This window comes from Vitis riparia, chromosome 7, assembly GCF_004353265.1.
Source record: "Vitis riparia cultivar Riparia Gloire de Montpellier isolate 1030 chromosome 7, EGFV_Vit.rip_1.0, whole genome shotgun sequence".
NCBI classification, from domain to species: domain Eukaryota; kingdom Viridiplantae; phylum Streptophyta; class Magnoliopsida; order Vitales; family Vitaceae; genus Vitis; species Vitis riparia.
In genome coordinates this window covers 28,892,111-28,915,000 of record NC_048437.1, presented here as the reverse complement: position 1 = coordinate 28,915,000, position 22,890 = coordinate 28,892,111, and the positions used below count along the sequence as shown (strand labels likewise).

Genomic DNA, 22,890 nt, shown 5'->3' with positions numbered 1-22,890 from the left:
TGTAATCCCTCTCACTTATATAAACTTATTCTTATTCTTGTTTTTAATAAAAAAAAAATTAAATTAGATGAAAATTTCCACTTCTCGCCTTGTCCCGTATGTTTTAATTTTTTACTTTTTATATTAATAATAAATATAATTTATGATAAAATATAATTTTAAGTTTTTATAATTTAGAAGATTTGTGAACTTTGAACAGAGAAATCACAAAACTAGAGATGAAGAAATATTTAAAAGATTTGTAAACTTCAGATCCAATCTAAGCATCAAATAAGAAATCTTTTTAAGTGAAGTTAGTTTCATTTCCTTGGATCTCAAGATAAATTAAGGTCGATTCTTCTTAAGATCTAGTTGAGAGTTTGTACACCGTTGATCTAACTAAAAAAAATGAATCATATCTTATGAAGAAACATTCATTGTATCTAAAAAAACATCGCTATGTCTTATGAAGAGGGATTTTCAAAAAAATTCTACCTTGGACTTACAAAATCTACCAATCTAGGACCAGAGATTGAGATTCATCATGAAAAGATATACTCCTATCCTTGATCTTCACATTGCAATACTCCTCTAAATATGAGAAAGCTTAGTTACCATAATCATGGATGATTTGGCCTTCATCCTCATGTTTAGCAGCCAAAAAGTGATGGAAAGTAGAAAGAGAAGGTGAAGGTAAAATTGAAAAGTGAATCTATATTCAAATTTAAAATTACAAAGATCGAGCAAAGACTCAAAATAAGAAAAAAGCTATGAAACATTCTCCAAGAGTTCTATTTATACCACCAAAGCATTCATGTGACAGAATCCAATAGTGTCGTATCATTTAAAGCTAAAATCTCAAACATTTTATAAGTGTTTTACCCCAACAAATCGACCTTGGAGTCAAATTTTGCCATCAATAGTATTGTATTGGATTACAAAGCAAATTTCGATACAAATAAGTGAAAATTGATACCATTTCAATACTAAAATATGCCTTTGATCCTTTGTATTGGAATATATAGCATCTTCTTAAATCGAAATTTTAATAAAAGCTCCTTAAGCCATTGATTAACTTTGATACAAGACATCTAAATTTTCGATACCAATTTTGATGCAAGCTAGAGTAACCATTTTGACAATTCCTCCTTGCCATCCTTACTCATTTTTGCCAGTAACCCTTCTCATCACTTTTCATTCATTTTTATCTTTTTTTTCTTCTACTCTAAAGTTAATTCACATCATTCTTTAGCCTTAATCAACTCTTTCAAAAATGCATTTTTCTTGAATTCTCTTCAAAACTCCTTAATTTCCTTAATTATGCATTATAGAAGAATTAAATAAGTAAAATAAGTTTAAAGTGGAATCTAAAAATAATTCATTTACTTCAAACCTATTTTTTATCTTTATTTCCTTTTACTTTTCCTCTATTTTTTTTCCCTTCGTATTTTTGTTGAAACTTTATGAGAACCAAACATGACTTTAATGTTCTATTAATACTGGATCAAGTCATAATTTTTCTATGAAATCAACTGAGTCATAATTATTTTATTTTTGAGAACCTAAATTGGATGGAATACAAAATCAGGGGGGTATTTCCTATTCCTGCGCCTATGCTTGGTTGCTAATAACAATTAAGTAATAAGTTGAACAAATATCCCAATGTGCCTTCCTGAATCCTGATGCTATTTTTGCTCTGCTAATTAATAGGTTGCATGTAAAGAAAGAATGTACAAAGAAGCAACCTTGTTATTATGTTTGATGATGTTCAGATGGATCTATCTGGATCGTGAGAGGCTTATGGAGATCCATGGGCGGCTCAGCTACAATGGGTAGTGTTGGTGAGATTAAGATGTCCTCTACCTCTGCATTGTCAGCTAGTGCCTTGTCCAAAGAAGCCTTTGCAACTTTAGTGATGCTCACCATCAGAATCACTAAAGAGAATAGCAGCAAAAAGAAATCAGTGAATTTTCAACCATTCAACACAATCTAAAGCTTCTTTCCCAATCATGATGTTGCAGTTAAAGATAAGGGAACTAATGAATAACTAGCTGCATTCTAATGCGGAAAAGGGAGAATGTATTGGTCGTGCGACAAGAAGATTAGGGTGGTCTGTTTGGAGACATTTTTCAAAACAGTTTTCTGATGTTCCCTAGAATAAAAGTTTGTTGGGAATTTGGAATGTTTTCAATTTGTTTTCTATGTTTCTAAATATCTTTTAAAAGTAAATTCTATATGCAGTTTTTTATTTTCAATTATCATTCATACTTGTCCTATTATTTAAAAAAAAAAACTCTCGGAAAACAGGTGAAAACAACTAAAAGTAACTAAAATATATTTTTAGAAAACATTGCATGTATATTTTCTGTTTCTAAGAACAAAAAAATGATTTTTGTATTCTGATTGTCAAACATGTTTTTTCAATTGTTTTATTCTCAAAAACCAAAAATTATTTTTGAGAACAATTAACAAACAGCCCCTCAGCCTTTCTTAATTTACCCTTACAGAGATTAATTTAATACAATTCCTAGATGAAATTTCTTCACTTGTTACCCTGACATGGATTTACAAAGACTAATGTGTATTAACCTTCTTTGTTAAGAATCCACTGGTAGGGATCTAAACCAGACTTCTTTATTTAAGTTTTTGTTTTGCAATAAGACCTTTTGTTTCCATCATGGAATCAAAAAATCTTACAGGAAAAAAGTGTTACTCCATGTAATTAATTCGTTCTGTGGAACTAAATTTTGGAGAACCAATCTCTGTCAGCAGAACAAGCTTAGACACAATTAATTAATCTCAGACAAGCAGTTCAAAGTCGGGAGTTCCTAAAATTAGCTATGCAAGTAGGAAGAAAGGGAGCTACAGTTGACTGTGACATACCAGATACCACAAAGCCCAGTGCTATGAATATCTGCATCCACAAGTAAATACCAGAATAAAATATTACAAGCTTGGTAAGTGTCACTAAAAGTCCTACTTAGAAACAGAAACTGAAGCATGGTTTCATGTAAGCCTCAGAATTCCTCAAAATCTAAAGGTGAAAATATATCGAGCCATCCTTTTGAAAAGGTATTGTTACACATGAGGTGTTAGAAATTTGAAATTGCAGGTTAAATTAAAGCAAAAACCATGGAAGTTCTTTTCAAATAATTGGGACCGTCCACCTTAAGTTAAATAAGGATGGGCATTCAAGGCATCGACAGCAGTTCTCAACTCTTCAAATGAACTTTATTGCTGGATGCCATTTGATTTGAATACAGCAAAGCTAAATCAAACTAGAAGGCCCAAATTTTTGTTAGATGGCCCAATTTAACAGAAACTTGTGCCCTTTTATTGTTAGATGGCATCTGATTTGACTTGGCAAAGCTAAATCAAACAACTAGAAGGTCCAAATCCTGCAGACCAGTTAGATGGCCCAACAATAAAAAGGAAGCAAATGGGTCTTTATAGATCATAAGCCATATAAAGATATCAAACCTGGAAGTACTGATTTCAGTCCCTAAAGAAACAACTAAATGTAGAACATCAGCTACTAAAATGTTTCAAAGTAGGCCTCACCATGGAAGTGGGATTCTTGCAACAGAAAGGCATTCTCTTCCATCAAGTTGGGTTAAATGAAAATGGGAACCTTAATTTTTATCATGCAATAGCTGGGGGGCCATTTCAATGTATCTCAACAGCTCAGGAGCACCATGCAAAATAGTGAGCATACAGAAGGCATAATATTGGAATTTTTGTTTTTTATAATACTCTCTTTCTTTACATGTCAAATGTGTGCATATATATATATATGAACTTTTGTAAGAAGGTTACAAAGGGGAAAACAAAGGGAAAAATCTTACAATGTCTATAAATACCTAATCATTTTACTCATGATTCATATGGATTCTGCAGGTTCAGAACATATTTGTTTAATGCCAAAACAAAATGTAGATTTGAAAAATCAATTTATAATTAGATGGAGGGACTAGCGTCAGCAAATCTCGATTATCTTGATGACCATTTTAAACTATCTTAACAGTAACTTTTCATTCCATCGATAAAAGGGACTGGCTTCGATATAGAAAGAAAATAAGGCAGTGAAAATCTTACCCAGTGACTTGTGGAACCATCATTCCATGCATGTCTGATGTCAGAAAGATCCTTCAAAGTTGTTCCAATATACACAAATGCAAATGTGATTGGCTGTAATGAAAAGCAAACCAACTAATTAGAATTTTGCTCTAACAAAATCACTTTTAGAAGTTTCAGTCAACAATTAACACATCCAGATACAAAATCAAAGTTATCCTCTCTCTCTCTCTCTCTTTTTATATATATATATATATATATATATATATATAGGCTCAACATATAATATTTAATTTGAATCACAGGTGTTCCAAAAGAATAAGCTAAACCTTTACTTAGAAATAGATTTAAAAAATTCAAAATTTTAAAAAGTGATGAAAAATCACTTATAAGGATATTGGTTAAAATATGTTGGCTTAGCAAAATTCCAAAAAAAATTAGATAAAATTGACTTACTTTTAATCAATGAAGCAGATTCAAACTTCTTATCAGTAATTCTATGAATCATACAGAAGCAAGGAGTGTAGGATAAAGGAGTCAATTGAGATGGCATTCAATCACAAAAAGGAAGGAATAAAAAATTGAGTTGGAGAATATTTGGGATGAGGCATTACTGAAGTTATGATCCTACATGTGGTATGTGCCAGTTTACATAGCACGTCATGATTACCACATGAACAGTCATTTATGGGTAATCAACAAAATGGTGAATAACCAAAAGGAGAGAATACCATCATTCCCAACCATGAAGCCAGCATGTACTGCCCCAATGTAACAGGAGTCACAGATAGGAGGTAATTCAACATGTTAAATGGAAGTAAGGGAACAAGACGAAGCAGCAAGACAATCTGTGGCATGAGCAGAAGACAAAACAATTAGGAATCTTATAATAAAGATTTAAATGTGCTCATGCATAAATTAAAAAGGCAAAGCCAAAGGAAATTTTAAAAAGAAAAGAAAACGAAAAAGAGAAAAACAAGGTGAGTCTAAGAAACCACCACAGAATCTTAAAACAGGAACTGATGGAAACGAAAGTACAAGTCATATTGACCATAATAATGCTTAAAAATATCAGAAACAACAACTTGGTTGTTGAATCATTTAAGATAGTTCATACTTCCACTTGAAGACTGTAATTCTACAGATTCCTACCTGGAAACTCTTAAGACCCAAGTGGTCTAGCTTGAAAACTGGAATACATCAAAATTGCACCTTGAACCAACTTCACATGAATTTGAGTTTTCAAGAGACTCAGACTTCCCACTTATATAATAGTTATAATCTCATTTCGAACTCCAAATTCATAAAGGGTGATTTCAGATTGAGAGCAAGTAGTAAAATAATCTCAAACCTTAACAGATCATACTTTGGTCCAAAAGTCCACAAGTATGATAAAGTTTTATTGTTCTGTCTTGGGTAAAATATTCATCAAGTGAAAAAAAAAAATTAAAAATTCAGCCATGAGTGGTCCAGCAGTTGAAAAGCATTTATACCTTAAAGCCAGATCTTTGAATCGCAACAGCAATTGCCTGAAACTTTGGATAATTCTTTAGCTTTGAGGTAACGTATGATCTTCCAAGCTGAACATAATAGTAGAATAAGAACATGCAAATATGCATAAAAAGCAATTCCAGAAGCACACTATTAGCTCCAAAATACATTGATATAAATCCAAAAATGTCGTTAAGGATGAAAGGATAAGATGTTTTGTCTTCATAGAAAGCAAAAACAAAAGTCGGGAACATATACAAACACAAAGGCAAAAAAATTACAGGTCTAAAAATATTACCGTTCTTCCAAGAATGAATGCAGCTGTTGCACCTATGGTTGCGCCAATAGAATCAGCAAAAAACCCCACAGGCAACCCAAATAGGTAGCCACCTCCTATCTGGAACACAAATAATAAGTACCTCTATAAGATAAAAGGACAGGAAGATCAATTTTGATAACAATAGGAAAGATGGGTTCTCAGAAGACACCTCTAAAATAAAAGACAGGAAGATCCATTTTGCAAACAATGGGAAAAATCAGTTCTCAGTGACACACGATTTGTAATAGCACAATTATGGGGCTAGAGTTGGGGAAGAAAAAGGGAACATGAACTTGAAGTCACAAACATGAAATGGCAGAATATAATGCTGACCATGAAGAGGACAAATAGAAATCCATTGACCTTTCAGTCTTTGTACATTTTTGGATATTTGCAAAAATCTTGTATTTTCATTACAAAAAGTTGTCCCACACAAAGTAACAAAAACAACGTAAACCAATGAATCAAGAATGGGAACTCAATTGCCTACCGTAAGTATTGAAGCTGGAACTGCCAGGACAGTAAGAGGAATGTATGCGACAGCCCTGAAAATTTCCAGATAATATAATGAAAATTTTTCCAAGATACACTATGATGAGGATGAATCTTCAAGATATATATCAAGAAAGGGAATTAGTATTTAATTATAATTAAAGTAGGATTAATATTACTTGGAATTAAATTAGGATTAATATTTGTTGGAACCAAATTAGGATTAGCTAGTTAAGTAATAATATAATTAGAATTTGAGTCATGATAGGTTATTATAGTCCTAGTAGACTTTGGATGTTGTAACTAGAATTAGAATCATAATAGATTATTAGAGTCCTAGTAGAATCATAATATAATGGAGCTTGGTGCACAGAGGAGAACGGACTTAGGGAAGGGATCCTCAATGCTTTTAAGTTACTGCTGTCCAGTTCGGGGGACTGGCGTCCTTCTATATCCGGGTTGCAGTTAGAGACTCTGGATCAGTTATATGCTAGTATGTTGGAGAGCCCGTTCACGGAAGAGGAGGTGTTCAATGCCTTGTTGAGTTGCAATGGGGATAAAGCTCCAGGGCCAGATGGACTCTCTATGGCTTTTTGGCAATTTGCTTGGGATTTTGTGAAAGCGGATGTGTTGTGTTTTTTCAAGGAATTCTTTGAAAATGGAAAATTTGTTAAAAGCCTAAATGCAACTTTTTTGGTCTTAATTCCAAAAAAAGTGGGAGCTGAAGATTTGGGGGACTTTAGGCCTATAAGCTTGGTGGGAAGCTTGTATAAGTGGTTGGCCAATGTCTTAGCCAATAGGCTAAAAAAGGTGGTTGGAAAGGTGATTTCCAAGGCCCAAGGGGCGTTTGTGGAAGGAAGACAAATACTAGACGCAGTACTGATAGCCAATGAAGCCATTGATTCGACTCTGAAAAATAATGAGAGTGCCATCTTGTGCAAATTGGACATAGAGAAAGCCTATGACAATGTGGACTAGACTTTTATTCTCACAGTTATGCAAAAAATGGGTTTTGGGGAGAAATGGATCAGGTGGATTAAATAGTGCATTTCGACTGCAAGTTTTTATGTGTTGGTCAATGGAACCCCTACAGGTTTCTTCCAAAGTTCAAAGGGATTGAGGCAGGATGATCCCCTTTCCCCTTATCTCTTTGTTATAGCAATGGAGGTTTTTAGCGCTTTTCTCAAAAGGGCTGTAGAGGGAGGCTATTTATCGGGGTGTAGAGTCAAGGGGAGAAGTGAAGAAGGGGTCTTTATATCCCATTTGTTGTTCGCCGATGATACTTTGGTGTTTTGTAAGCCGTCTCAAGACCACTTGACTTATCTTAGTTGGTTGCTTATGTGGTTCGAGGCCGCTTCGGGATTGAGAATAAATTTGGAAAAAAGTGAACTCATTCCTGTAGGAAGGGTAGAGAATATGGATGACCTTGCTTGGGAGTTTGGGTGCAAAGTGGGTAGTTTGTCGTCCACATATTTGGGGATGCCCTTGGGGGCTTCTTTCAAATCAACATCAGTTTGGGATGGAGTGGAAGATCGCTTCCGTAAAAGGCTAGGAATGTGGAAGAGACAATACTTATCCAAAGGAGGGAGGACGACTTTAATTCGAAGCACGTTATCGAACTTACCAATCTATCTTATGTCTTTGTTGTGCTTACCAAGTGTAGTCAGATGGAGACTAGAAAAGATTCAAAGGGACTTCCTTTGGGGTGGGGGTAATTTGGAGCGAAAGCCTCATCTAGTGAGATGGGAGGTGGTGTGCTTGAGTAAGAAGAAAGGAGGCTTAGGGGTAAAAAACCTATATATTCTCAACAAGGCTCTTCTTGCTAAATGGAATTGGCGGTTTGCTAATGAGAGAGAAGCTTTATGGAACCAAGTGATTAGAGGGAAATATGGAGAAGAGAGAGGGGGTTGGTCCACTCGGGAAGTGAGAGAGGCTCATGGCTTGGGGTTGTGGAAAGGGATAAGGATGGATTGGGAATTAGTGAGCAATAGGTTGGTCTTCATTGTTGGTAATGGAAGGAGGGTGAGGTTTTGGAGGGATAAGTGGTGTGGGGATTCTCCTTTGTGTTCGTCCTTCCCGTCTCTATTTGCTTTGACTGTTGATAAGGAAGAAAGTGTGGTGGATGTTTGGGATTCCTTGGCGGAGGGGGGAAGGGGGGGTTGGAATCCATGCTTTTTAAGAGCTTTCAATGATTGGGAGGTAGAGGAAGCGTCAAGTTTTATGGAGCGGTTACATCGTCACAGAATTATTGAGGAGGTGGAGGATAGGGTATCTTGGACTGAAACTAAGAGTGGTAAATTCTCGGTTAACTCTCTATACTTGGCCCTTGAAGCGGGGGGTTCGGCTCGGTTTCCTTCAAGCCTTATTTGGAATGAGAATGTGCAGCCCAAGATTAGTTTTTTTGCATGGGAGGCGACGTGGGGCAAAGCACTAACCTTGGACAAGGTGCAGAAAAGAGGATGGGCTTTGGCAAATAGATGTTTTTTGTGTCTTGAGAATGAGGAGACCATAGACCATCTCCTTCTTCATTGTTCAAGAACAAAGGTTTTATGGATCTTCTTTTCATTGTTTTTGGGGTTTCTTGGGTGTTGCCTTCTTCTGTTAAAGAAACACTTCTAAGCTGGCATGGTTCTTTTGTGGGCAAAAAGCGGAAGAAGGTATGGAGAGCGGCTCCTCTACACATTTTTTGGACGGTTTGGAAGGCGAGGAATTGCTTGGCTTTCAAGGATGATATATTGTCAATTCAAAGATTGAAATACTCTTTTATTCTTTCTCTTTGGGCTGAAACAAAATTGTTCATAGTTGATTGCCCTCTAACTATAGCTAATTTCATAGATTGGATGGGCTCTAATTAGGGTTGTATTTTGGGGCCTTTTGTTTCTTTTAGCATTTTCTTGAAGGAGGGTGTATAGGTTTGTAATTCTTGAGCCGCCTTCTTCGTGTCTCTTTCTTTAATAGAATCTCTTTTACCGATAAAAAAAAAAAAAAAAATTTCTTAGAGAATCCTATAAATAAGCTAATCAATGTAAATCAAATGGATGAATTGATATTAATAATATTATGTTTTCTTTCATTGCAAAGTTGCAACCCTCAATGGTGAGACTCTATTGATTATCTTCTAGGTAAGACTCCTAGAAAGCCTTAGTGAGACTCTTAAGGTTTTCGATCTTTTCTTTGTTGTTGTTTTCTTTTTCTCTATTTCTTATCTTATATTTTTCTCTACCATAAAATTTATTCCTAGCTCCTCTCCTTACACCCTAAAAATAAAACCCTAGTCCACCTACCCTTGAGTGTAGGCAACCATCCTAGGGTTGTCCTATATCAATTTTGGTATCAGAGCGAAAATTCTTGGCATGAAGGCATATGCAATTAAGGAGCGGAGCAACTTATGCAAGCATGAGTTCCAAAAAAACGTCTAGCAATCAAGATGCTACGACAATACACTTGGAGGAAATTTCAGCCACACAACAATCCCATCAAGATGCTATAATACAACTAAATAGCAAACTTGATGAGATCGTGAAGTTATTAGAAAAGAGTCGAGAAAAACAACCAATTGAAGAGGAGATTGCAAGTCATCAATTTAGACAATCGCCAAGTCGATCACACGAAGAACAAGACAATTTTATGATGGGGACTCAAAGAAGGGTCAGACTTTTTGAGCTAGATGATGATGTGACTAAAAAGGTACGTCTTGAAGTCGCTGAATTTTATGGAAAACTAAATCCAACAACTTTTCTTGATTGGATTATGTCAATGGAAGATTACTTTGATTGGTATGCAATGCCCGAAAATAGAAAAGTTCGTTTTGTGAAGGCAAAGTTGAAAGGAGCAGCACGTCTATGGTGGCATAATATTGAGAATCAAGTTCATAGAACTGGCCAACCACCTATTGACACATGGGACGAGAAGAAGTTGAAGATGAAGGAGCACTTTCTCCCAACTGATTATGAACAACTTATGTATACAAAATTGTTTTCCCTTAAACAAGGTACCAAGTCCGTTGAAGAATATACAGAAGAATTCTATGAATTGAGCATTCGAAATCAAGTGCGGGAAAGTGATGCTCAACTTGCAGTCCGCTACAAAGCTGGACTTCGAATGGAGATTCAACTTGAGATGATAGCTGCACACACTTATACCGTAAATGATGTTTATCAACTAGCCCTCAAAATAGAAAAAGGCCTCAAATTTCAGTTTTCCAGACATCCAAGTTCACAAATTGGGAGCACTTTCTCCAACAGGACAGCAAGCAAACCTTTAAGCACATCAAACTTCAGAACTTCTAATCATGTGAATGGTGGGGGCAACACTCAACAAACTTCGAATGTGGCTCATAAGAATGATAATAAGGGTAAAACTTCAATGAGTATTGGAGATAGAAAAGTAGATGTGACTCCTTTATGCTTTAAGTGTGGTGGGCATGGTCATTATGTTGTTGTATGCCCAACCAAAGGTTTACACTTGTGTTGAAGAACCAGAATCTAAATTGGAGAGTTACCCAAAGGAAGAAGAGACCTACAATGAAGATGAAGTCAGTGAAGAATGTGACTACTATGATAGTATGACGGAAGGGCACAGTCTCGTAGTACAACCTTTATTAGTTGTCCCAAAGGTAAAAGGAGAAGAAGATTGGAGACGTACTAGCATTTTCCAAACACGTATTTCTTGCCAAGGGAGATTATGCACCATGATCATTGATGGAGGTAGCAGTTTGAACATAACTTCGCAAGAACTTGTTGAGAAGCTTAATCTAAAGATAGAAGATCATCCAAATCCCTATCAAATAGCATAGGTAAATGACACATCTATTTTGGTGAGTTCTCGTTGTCTAGTGATGTTTAATTTCAGTAATAATTTTGAGTTATCAGCATAGTGTGATGTTTTGCCGATGAAAGTTGCCCATATTATGCTTGGAAGACCATGACTTTTTGATGAAAGGGTCCAACATGATGGATATGAGAACACTTACACACTTGTGCACAATGGGCATAAGAAGATCCTTCGTCCAATGAAGGAAATTCCACCACATAAGCAACTAGAGGAAAAATTAGCACCCTTGAAACTAGAAGAGCCATCAAATATTCTTATTAAAAAGCAAGTCGAAGTTACTAGAAAGGAGGAAGAAATCATCAATGATGAATCTAGAAAGCAAGAGGTGATGAAACTAATCCTAGATCAACCAATAGAAGAGCCCAAAGAAGTTGAAGAAGTTGAAGAAGAATCGATGTTTGACTTCCCGAGGCCAAACATTATCATGAGTGATGGCAAACATGAAGAATCTGCTGAAATTTATTTTGAATATAGGGAATTCAAGAATCTTATTCTTCCACAAAACAATTTACAAGAAGAGTGTGGGAAACAACTTTCCACAAGCTTGTTGAAGACACATAGTTATTTCGAGAATTATCAACTTGTTGTACAACATCAAAAAGTTTTTCGAAATCTAGTATTTGTCTTGCATGAAATTGAACAAGTTTAAGAGATCTTGAGATCTTGTCTTACCATGGGAAAGAGACGACAAAGAAAGAAAGGGTGGAAGGCATTGTTCGAAATTTCAATTGATCGTGGAAAATCACTAAAACTCGAGGTCGGGTTTTTTTCAAGTGAAGGAGAATTGATAAGGATGAATCTTCAAGATATGTATCAAGAAAGGGAATTAGTATTAGTTGTAATTAAAGTAGGATTAATATTACTTGGAATTAAATTATGATTAATATTTGTTGGAATCAAATTAGGATTAGCTAGTTGAGTTATAATATAATTAGAATTTGAGTCATGATAGGTTATTATATTCCTAGTAGACTTTGGATGTTGTAACTAGAATTAGGATCATAATAAAATTATTGGAGTCCTAGTAGACTTTGGATTTCTTAGAGAAGCCTATAAATAGGCTAATCAATATAAATCAAATGGATGAATTGATATTAATAATATTATGTTTTCTTTCATTACAAGGTTGCAACCCTCAATGGTGAGACTCTATTGATTTTCTTCTAGGTGAGACTCCTAGAAGGCCTTAGTGAGACTCTAAGGTTTTCGATTTTTTCTTTGTTGTTTTTTTCTTTTTCTCTATTTCTTATCTTATATTTTTTTCTACCATAAAATTTATTCCTTGCTCCTCTCCTTACACCCTAAAAATAAAATCCTAGTCCACCTACTCTTGAGTGTAGGCAACCATCCTAGGGTTGTCCTACATCACACTACCTGATATTTGATTTGAATATTTAATGAAGGGTCTTCTCCACCTGTATTTCTAATATAAGCACCTCAAAGGCTGAACTGCTTGAATGCAGCTCAACTCACGTTTGTTTCTTTTTCCATCCCTGCTATTCTTTTATGTATGTGTTGTGTTCAAGTATAATAGGCATGGTGGCAAGCTCCAAGGATCATTTCTCTTATGCCTCAAGCTCAGGTGCTTATACGAGGACATGAGTGTTGAGGAGCATGTCCTTTTTTTTTTCTTTTTTTATCAGAAACAAACGCTGAAGAGCATGTATTGCCATGCTCATTTAACAATTTCATTCACAAATTTTAGATCCCAAGATCTTATCACTCCCAATTAAAAGAAAAAAGGGTAAGTGTATCACTACCTACTCAAACAATATCAGAATTAACATCTATCATGAATGTGCAGGCATGTATGTTACCAGACATCTAAAATGGACCAAACACATTATGAATACAGTATGTAACTTAAAATAGAAACAAAGTATACCAGAAAATCGCAAATTGTGACAATAAATTGCAACAAGTAACATCGCAACTGAGCTACAGCCAGATTGTTTATGCCACAACCAAGATGAAGTGGCCAGAGAAGGAAATCTACAGCTGAGTAGTACAACTAAAATTAACAATAAGGGATAGTTATGACTTACAAAACAAGTGGACCCCAAGGTCCAAGATCACGCTTAATCCATAGCAAGAAACCCTTCAAAATCTGCAAAATGCAATGCCATTAGTACCCAAGGCTAAAAATTACGAGCTATGGGAGGAACATAGTTTTCAGAAGAGTAAGAATCAGTCAGCAGATCCCACAGCTTTGCATTGTATGCAAAGATCCAAGTATTCAACACATCATAACCATTGAACTTAGAAGATACTGATTTGGAAGAGAAAAGAGGTAATCGTCAATTAAACATCCATTTCGGTGGTGAATGAAGAAGCAACAGTGAATTTCACAATCAAGCAACTCTGTTCTAAAGTCACACACTCGAAAGCACCATAAACTGTCAAACAGATCAATTGAAAATCCGAGAAACCACGAAAACTAACTACAAGAACCTAAAATTCCAACAAGAGCGAATCCCCGATCCATTCACTGATCACCTAAAATTCTAACTAAAACGAATCTTCAATTCATTCACACACCATTCACCAGAGAGAGAGAGAGAGGGAGGGAGAGAGTGGTATAATAGAGAACCTTCTCGATAGGGAGAGTAAGGCAGGCGGTGGAGATGGCGGCAAAAAAGAGTAGAAGAAGCGCCATCCTGAAAGAGGAGGGCCAAGCCATGGAAGAGAGCCTCCGACGCCAAGGACTTCTGTCCTCGGCGTCGATGCCGTTGGCATTCTCTTGCTTCGACGACGATCGCGCCCTCAACCTCCCAACGTTTGCCAGGTTGAGCCAATCCTTTCTCTACAAATCTATACAGAGACACAAAATCGGATCCAGAACCACCAATATCACCACGGAAAATTCACTGTAAATGCAGCAACCTAGTCGGTCTCCGGTCGTCGGTCGTCTGTCGCAATCCCGATCTCTGCTATCATCTTCTCGGCTCCCCCAGGATCGCTCATAATGATCGAGGAAACGACGTCGTTTTACAACACAAAGCTGAGTAATTGCAACGGCGTCGTTTAACCACACCAACTAACCGAGATTCTGTTGAAAATTTTAATAAACCTCTGGAAAGCAAAGGCCTGTTAGCCGCTGAGATTGTTTCCGGACTCTTGAGGTGGGCCGATTTGCTGAACGTGGACTCAACAAAATGGGCTTAATGCAATCTCGAATTATAGATCTGGCCCACTATTTGAACAGAAAGGGGCCACCGCCACCGTGGGCTTTGAGCAATGTTGGTGAGCCTCATGACTCCCATCCATGATTGTCTTCAAAAAAACAAAAGGGCTAGAAATCTTTGATCATTTTTATTCCCTTTCCCCCCACCGCCCTTTCCCCCTTCTCCTTTTTTCTTTTGGGCATGGACGAGATTCTAAAAAAAAGTGTGATCCCCTCACTTTTTCCATGAGGTCCAAACCAGCTCACTAGTGGGCCTTACAGAATCCATCCTAGATTTGTTAATCTCATTTCAAAATCATACAATTTATTTTATTCTTTCTTTTTATTTCATCATATATACTAATATGAAAAATAAAGTCAAGAAGGCCTTTTGGCAACATTTTAAAATAGTCTCTTAATTATTTTCAAGAACAAAATTATGTTTAGAAACTCAAATACAATTTCAATGAAAATATTATTAATTTATGTACATTTTACAAGTTCTAGAAGTATGTTTTATTTTTTTAAATTATTTTTATTTTTTATTTTTTATTATTTTACAAAAATCAACTGAAAACATCTTAAATTTGTTTTAAAAAACACCATATTTTCAAAGCAAATTATCAATAAAAATAATTTTAACTTTTTAGTCAAAATTTGTCAAACGTATTTTTTTAATTAAAAAAACTATTTTGTATTTTAAAAAATAAAAAACTATGTTTCAACATGGTTTTAAACAAATCCTAGGACCCTATTTGGAAACGGTTGAATTTTTTAACTTTTTTTTTGTTCTTTAAATAGAAAATAGTTATCTAACTCATAAAACACAATTGATAAATTTCTAACAAAAAATTTCTTTTTCTTTTTTTAGAATTTGTAAAAATAAGTTATTTTCTAGAATAGATTTTAGGTGTTTCTAATTCATTTTTGTAGCAATAATTGACAATATAGATAATATTTTGAAAATTTTTGCATTGTGTAAGAATAAGCTCAAAAAATTGTTTTTCATATTTGAGTTCGAGTTTTATTCCACGAAATGATTGAAAACCACTTGATCCCTACCAAAAAAAAATAAAAAAATAGGAGAGGTTTTGGTGATGGGTCTCGTAAGAAAGGTCGCTTCCTTAATGAGGGAAATGATAATGAATATATTAAGCAATCTTATTAATGGTTATAAAAAAATAAAAATAAAAAGATACCATTTTAAAGAATTATTTTTAAAATTTATATATATATTATCACAAGCAAGAAAAGTCACTAATGGTCTGCTTTGAACATTTTCAAAAAAAAATTTAAAAAATATTTTTTGAGAATGGTTTTTAAATTTTTTATTTTTATTTTTTAGAATAAAAGTTTGTTTGAGAATTCATTATTTATTTAGTGATGTTCCAATTTCATTTTTATTTATCCTCATTCCATTTCATATATTATGTTTTATAAGCATTGTTGAATTAACTTCAGACTTGGATTATGAGATAGTCAATATTCCTATGGGTCCCAATGGTTCTCACTTTGAGCTCATATACTTTGTTGGCACGAATTATGATAGTTGAATTTGTTCTAAGTTTACTTTTGTGCATAAAAGTATTTTGATAATTACATAAGGTGACATAGGGGTAAGTGAATAAGATGTTTGGATTAGGCTAATTAGTAGATCCTATTGAGTTAATTAATTAATTAGAACCTATTGTGGGTTAGATTAAGTGACCCAAACCCATATGGGCTCAAGTAAACCAAGCTCACGTGAGCTTAAGTGACCCAAGGTCATGTGGGCTCAAGTCACTTAAGCCCACTTACGAACCCTATAAATACCCCCTAGGGGTTGGGGTTCTTATTTATAGAGATTGGGGTTGGGCAGAAGAATTTGAGTTTACGAGATTTATACGATCTTGATTCAAGAACATTCGAAGAACATTCGAATATAAGGTATGGTTTTTGTTAGCACTTTCTGAATCATTTTAAATAATAAAAATGTTATTTTTTCTTTGTGCATAGGATTCAAAAAAAGCTTAAAATAGTTATGTTTGATCCTAACTTGATTTGGACTTGGGAAATGAAGAGATTCAGGTTTTTCCCTTCAATTTTTTTATATTTTTAAATATTTTTTAAAATAAATTTATATAAAATATTTTATTTTCAATTATTTTCATATTTGTCATGAAAAATAAGTGAAAATAATTAAAAGATATAGTTATTATTTTTTATTTTCTAATTAAACATGGTTTTGTTTTTATTTTTATTTTTAAGAATAATAAAAAAACAAACGGATAAAAAAGAAGCAACTACGGACACCATAAAAAAGAAAAGTCAAAAGCATGGCATTAGATATGGTCAAAAGAATAGTTGAAAGAAAGAGAGAATATAATGGGAGAGAAGGTGTGGTCGGAACGCGTGGTCCAAACTCCAAAGGCCCAGCCCATGAAGATGCGGCGACGAGCCATGGATGGCGTGGTCCTCCTCACTCCTCTGCCATCACCTTCCAGCCAACCAGCCAAAGACGTGACCCTCTTTCTCTCTCTCTCTCTCTCTCTCTCTCCGACCCAAACAATCCTCTCTTAACGATTAATTTATCAAATTATTGTCCTTTTGCCTATGGACGAAATTTGGGGGTACTTTTAATTTGTGGTAGGACCATACCCTAGCAAATAGGCCATAGGCCCATAGCCTTTGGGAATTAGGCCATAGGCCAACTTTCCCAAAGGACCCCCCTCCTCCCCCTGCCCCCAAACTAAGGCCAAAATGTGGTATTCAAATGATAAGAAGCAGAAGAAGCAAGTTGTTGCAGGAAATGACTGGGAAAGTCATGGGTTGGGTGGAATTGAGTTGTGCATAAATTGGGAAAAATATGATTCACATAATGATTCAATTATTGAATTGACAACTCCTTTTTCTAGTTTTTATCCCTAAAATTTCGGCCCGCGTGACCATGTCACATTAGACGTAGTAACACGAATCTTCCTTGAAGTTTGATTGATGTGATGGTAGTGAAAATGTGATTAAATATCAAGGTGGAAAATGAAATTTGCCTTAGTAATGATGGGTAGGAAAATATACTTGGAAATGAGGCTAAAAAGAGGAACCATTCTTCAAAGTGGGGAAAAGGGGGTTGGGTAAAAAATCAATTTTTGAAGCCATAATCATGGGCAATTTGGGTCTGAAGTGCTTTGTTTCAAATCCCATTTGTCCATTTTCTCAAAAAAATAAATGCACTCAAGGTACTTGAATCCAAGGCGATTTGCACTAAAGGTTGTCTTTTAAGGTACATTTTTGGAACCAATTCTCCTAGTGGCATTGCATTTGCATTATCCCCTTGTGTCTTGCATTTCTACTTAACATCTATTCTAATATTTGCTACGTCATAATAAGAAGGGTACTTTTTTTTTCCTTTTTTTTTTTAGAATGATTCTTGGAATTTCTTTTTGGTTGAGTGAAAGAAAATTCATTTTTTTTTATTGGTATTTTCTATGGCCATTTGTGATTTATGAAATGATTTTCCATCACAACCTATGAAAGAGACATAGAATTTGGGGATGGTGCTTTGATTTGATACGAGTCATCTGGAATAAAAATAAAAAAAATGGTCCCAAATTGAGCATATAGAGGCTTTTTGGCTGAAATACTCCGCATCAAATAATCATATTATAAAATACACTTTTGAAAAGTATGGTTAAAATTGATAGGGGGAACTTCAATTAACGTATAATTCATTTTTATTGAAGAATCGATTTTCTTTAAAGCTTAAATTTATGACATTTAGACTTATAATTTGTATCATGCAATTAGAGGTAATTTTTGTGGAATGATTATTTGCACTTATAAATAATTATGAAGAATAGATCAGATATTGTTTTTGTGAACTCCACTTGGATAGGAATCGGATGTCGGTCCCAAAAATAGAAAACTCTATTCACATACAAGACAATCTGATAAACCATTGGATGTCGTTGTAAGAATCGTGTTCATTCCATTGTACAATACTATCACATCAAGATTGAGATAGTACTATTGACCTTACGCGCAACATCAAGATTTGACTATCATTTACTCGTAGGCTCAACTTTTACCTCTATTGCAAGAATATTTCTTAAAAAGGCATTATTTGTCGGTTAAATTTAAGTATTTCAATCCGCGTATAGCTCCCAACTTATAATTTAAGGTTTTTGGAGAATCCCTAAGCTTATCTTGTGCAACCAAGAGTATTAACTTAATAGATAGAAACCCTCCCCCCGCCCCCACCAAAAAATAAAAAAAAATAAAAATATCATCACTAAGAAAAGAGACAAAATTCTTGAGACATATGATTGGTAGTTAAATGTTATTCTTGAACAAATTGCTTGTATCCTCACCACATTTAGAAGTATCAAACAACTGCAAAAAAAGAAAAAAGAACCCTCTCTGCCCAGTGCACATGCCACTCTATCTTGTTTAATTAGAGTCGGGGCATTTTTTTTTAAGGATATCAACATCACCCTGCCCAAAGAAAGCTTCTCTAAGGGAATCACTTTTTATGGGGTCACCACTCCAAGCTAAGCTTGTAGTTGACTATTCTTGTTGAGCAGAGGTCCTTGACCCCCTTGGAATTTGCCCATAAATACTCACCCACCACTGCCCAAAGACTCATAGTGAAGGTTGAACCGAGGAAAAAATTTAATTGATAAGGGACTAAGCAGATAAGTGTGCCGACCATAGTCTCTAATCTCTATACTTCTACCATATATAGTACTGCTTATATCCCCAACTACAAGCCCTACAAAAACCTCACTTTCCATTACCCTTTTCTTCGTTTCTCCCACCCTTTAATCATCAATTACGGTTGCTGCATCTCTGATTCTACAAGGGTGAGTTTCCCAAAAGATTATATATATATATATATATAACATATATGCATGTTTGATTGGATTTTGGCCTTGACATCTTATGATATTTTTCTTGTCAAACAAAAAGGTTTCATCATGCAAATTTACATGCATATGCGCAAGCAAACACAGCCTCTACTAAGTATCCCCCCCGGGGACCTCACCATGGATGTCTCCGGCCATCGGTGGCCCAAGGGGAAGGTGGTGGTGGTAATGGGGGCGACCGGCACGGGGAAGTCGCGGCTCTCCATCGACCTCGCTACCAGGTTTCCCGCAGAGATTGTGAACTCGGACAAAATGCAAGTCTACGAAGGACTAGACATCGTCACCAACAAGATCACAGAGGAGGAGCAGCGCGGCGTTCCTCACCATCTCCTCAGGATAGCGCATCCTAATGTGGATTTCACTGCATCCGATTTTCGGGACATGGCCTCACTCTCCATTGAATCAATCCTCGGTCGAGGGCGCCTCCCAATCGTCGTTGGGGGCTCCAATTCATACATTGAGGCCCTGGTTGGCGACGAATACTCCAAGTTCCGGTCCCGGTACGAGTGCTGCTTCCTCTGGGTGGACGTCTCCCGGCCGGTCCTTCACTCATTCGTCTCCAAACGGGTCGACAAGATGGTGGAGAAGGGAATGGTGGAAGAAGTTCAACAACTGTTCCATCCAAATGCAGACTACACGAGGGGGATAAGAAGAGCTATTGGGGTTCCGGAGCTCGATCTATATTTCCGAACGGAGGGTTTCCTGGACGAAGAAGCTCGAGCTAGGGTTTTGCAGGAGGCAGTGCATGAGATCAAGGCTAACACATGCAAGCTAGCCTGTCGCCAATTGGAGAAGATTCATCGGCTCAAGAACGTCCGGAAATGGAAGATTCACAGGCTGGGCGCCACTGAAGTGCTCCGAAAGTGCGATAGAGAGGCTGATGAAGCATGGGAGAAGCTAGTGGCGAGGCCGAGCACCATGATGGTCGCGCAATTCCTCTACAGTGTGGGCGCCACCAGATCAATCGCCACGACTTCACCACCAACCATTAGAGCGGCAGCATCCATGGAAGCTGCCCTAGCAGCAACCCACTAGCTCCAAGTTGCAATTCCGATATTTGCTGTCATTGTTTTATCACCTGATATGACATATGATAGTTGTTGTAACATTATTCACAAAATCTTTTTTACTTTATCAGACTTTCCTATATTATAATCTTAGAAAGCAATGTTATAGGCTAATAGCAAATTTGTGATAGTAATCATAGTCCGGAGAGCTTGAATGTAATAATTTGAGTGTTGTAATATTAATAAAAAAAAATTTATAAATGTTTGAGAAGGTATGTTTTCCATGATTTTATTTATTTATTTATTTATTTTTTTGCTTTTTCACATTCGAATATGTCCATCAATCATAAGATAGATAAAAAAAGCAGGACTTTGACGGGGCGGAATTGGATCCATTAATCTCTTCAAGAGATGTGACGTGGCTGCACGTCATTGGTCGTACACCACTCCTGGGTAACAGACAAAGCTGTCGCTGTCCACTTATTATTAGCCTCCGTACCATGGAGAAGCAATTTAGACATCTGTGCCGAATGCTAACCTACACGAGTAGGCGCGTTTTCCGTACCGCGGCCGCCGAACCCACTTTCATATCATGTGTGGCGGCGCACTACGCGGTTAATTTTTAGCCGCACGCGGCAGGACCCACCCGATTGAAAAATCATGATCAAGTGGTCAATGGGCAGAGTCCATCATGGTCAACGTCATCGACAGCTGTGGTTCATGAATCTCCTTTGCTGTTATACATTTTTTGCTTTAAAAACATCCTTGTCAAAGGCGTAGCATAAGATTATTTTTTTCTCTAAAAAATAAAATTATAACTCACTTGGATCTACCTAACAAACTTCAACAAGTTGACACCATAATACAAACTTCAATTGGATTAATTATAATAATTATTATAAAAATATTTTTTTTAATTAAAAGCAACTATACACTTAGTTACTTTATCTTAAAATATTTCGATCAAAATAACATGATTTTGAATTTAAAAAAATAAAAAATTCTCGACCAAAGAAGAGTGGAATATAATAACTAAGAGATAAAAAGAGATGAAGCATAAAATAGCATATAAAGGGTGTACGGATAAAAGTGGATTGGTGGGTGGGATGGGATTAGAAATGATGGTCACACTGTAAGATGCCAACTATATGATGCAAATATAATGTTAAATATTTCTTCTTTGGCAATGATCACAAAGCACTTTCAAGCAGGCTATGGCCGGACGTGGAACTAATATCTATTTTGCCTAAAACTTTTCACAAGGTCAAAACCATATCACTTTTCTCAAGAGTGTATCTTAGCAAGTGTTTCTTCTTTTTGACCTTTCTCCATTGAAATCTTTGATTTTCTATTTCTATTTTTTTTTTTCATTGTTTTCGTGCTTTTTCCTTCTAGATTCATATGCTTAAGTTGAATTTATGTACAAAAAGCCAATGAAATGAATGAAATTTTATATATTTATATATATAAATTTTCACGCTTGTGATTTTCAAAGGTGATTAGATTTACATGCAAATAAAAGGGTAAGAGTATGGGTTATCCACAAATGGACGTCTCTAGAAGATTAAGAAATAAATTGACAGTTTGATAGTTGACCAAAAGATCTCTAATTAATCAAGTTCTAATACTATTTAATCCACCAATAGACCCAAAATTTTAAGAAAATGAGTCCAAAATGCTTATGATACTATAAGCTCATGTGATAGTAATTCTGATTAAAAGTCCATTTTGACAATAATTCTAGGAAATAAAAAATGGTTTTGACAAAATAAAAAGTGTTCTTCTAAAAACACTTTCAAATAGAAGTACTGTCAAATACACTCTAAATCGTTTTTAATTACTAATAATTAAGGAGTCACTATATATAACTAATATATCTTTTAAGAAAAACTCTGTGTGAAAATCACTATCTATCGTTTTTAATCACTAATAATTAAGGAGTCACTATGTATAACTAATATATCTTTTAAGAAAAACTCTGTGCGAAAATCACTATCTACAAAGCTCGAAAAATTCGATGATGATGAAAAGAGGATAATATTTTATTTTATGAAAATAAGAAAAAAATAGCAATTTTCTTTTATCTCATGTTTATCAGGATAAAGTAGAAAAGGATAGGGCTTGGGAAAGATATATATGAAAACTATTTGAAGCATGTTGTGAAAATGAGATACCCATTTTTTAAATAAAAGAAAAGAAAAAAAAAATAAAATAAAGATACTGGTGTACATATATTAAACAGCACTCACAATATCGTCCACCCAGTTAGACACGAAATGAACACGAAATCATGGAGGAGTAGAGCCAACTTACGAGTCAATTCTTCTTTTAAAAGTAGAGATAGATTCCAAAAGAAAAGAAGAAAAGAAGAAAAGAGGAAAAGAAGAAAAAGGGGGAGAGAACTCTCTCTGATCAAGATTTCACTATCTTTGATTCTAAGACACAATTCTTGGTCCTTTTCAGCATCACTCCGTTTAGGGTCTTGTTGCCATTTTCACGACCCATAGAAAATATTCCACCATGTAAAATATGGAATGGGAATAATATTTGGAGTTGCTTTGATGTGCCATAACACCAAAGAACACATATAACACAAAAGCACACCCTAATGGCAATAATTGATTGCTAACT

The 22,890-nt window shown here is 35.4% G+C and overlaps 2 protein-coding genes across 2 annotated transcripts; one reads left to right on the top strand and one right to left on the bottom strand.

Annotated features, from left to right (window-relative positions):
- Positions 1-1,479: 1,479 nt before the first annotated feature.
- LOC117918243 (TVP38/TMEM64 family membrane protein slr0305-like) lies at positions 1,480-14,640 on the bottom strand. Its single transcript, XM_034834750.1, has 10 exons — positions 14,632-14,640; positions 13,779-13,991; positions 13,234-13,295; positions 6,354-6,408; positions 5,843-5,941; positions 5,547-5,633; positions 4,785-4,901; positions 4,075-4,167; positions 2,863-2,893; positions 1,480-1,913 (listed from the first exon to the last, which is right to left on the bottom strand). Exons 1-10 carry the CDS (start codon positions 14,638-14,640, stop codon positions 1,732-1,734), a joined length of 948 nt encoding a protein of 315 aa, XP_034690641.1. The 3' UTR covers positions 1,480-1,731.
- Positions 14,641-18,890: 4,250 nt separating this feature from the next.
- LOC117917775 (adenylate isopentenyltransferase 3, chloroplastic) lies at positions 18,891-20,530 on the top strand. The gene is made up of 2 exons (XM_034834165.1): positions 18,891-19,189; positions 19,296-20,530. The coding sequence occupies exon 2, from the start codon at positions 19,304-19,306 to the stop codon at positions 20,285-20,287; it is 984 nt and encodes a 327-aa protein (XP_034690056.1). The 5' UTR covers positions 18,891-19,189; positions 19,296-19,303; the 3' UTR covers positions 20,288-20,530.
- Positions 20,531-22,890: the final 2,360 nt, after the last annotated feature.

Excerpts from the sequence above, each read along its gene's own strand:
- LOC117918243 (XM_034834750.1), bottom strand. Across the intron at positions 5,942-6,353 it reads TTCCAGCTTCAATACTTACG|ATAGGAGGTGGCTACCTATT; the intron begins GTAGGCAATTGA and ends TTTGTGTTCCAG. Across the intron at positions 5,634-5,842 it reads CATTCATTCTTGGAAGAACG|CTTGGAAGATCATACGTTAC; the intron begins GTAATATTTTTA and ends TATTATGTTCAG.
- LOC117917775 (XM_034834165.1), top strand. The coding sequence starts at position 19,304 with ATGCAAATTTACATGCATATGCGCAAGCAAACACAGCCTCTACTAAGT.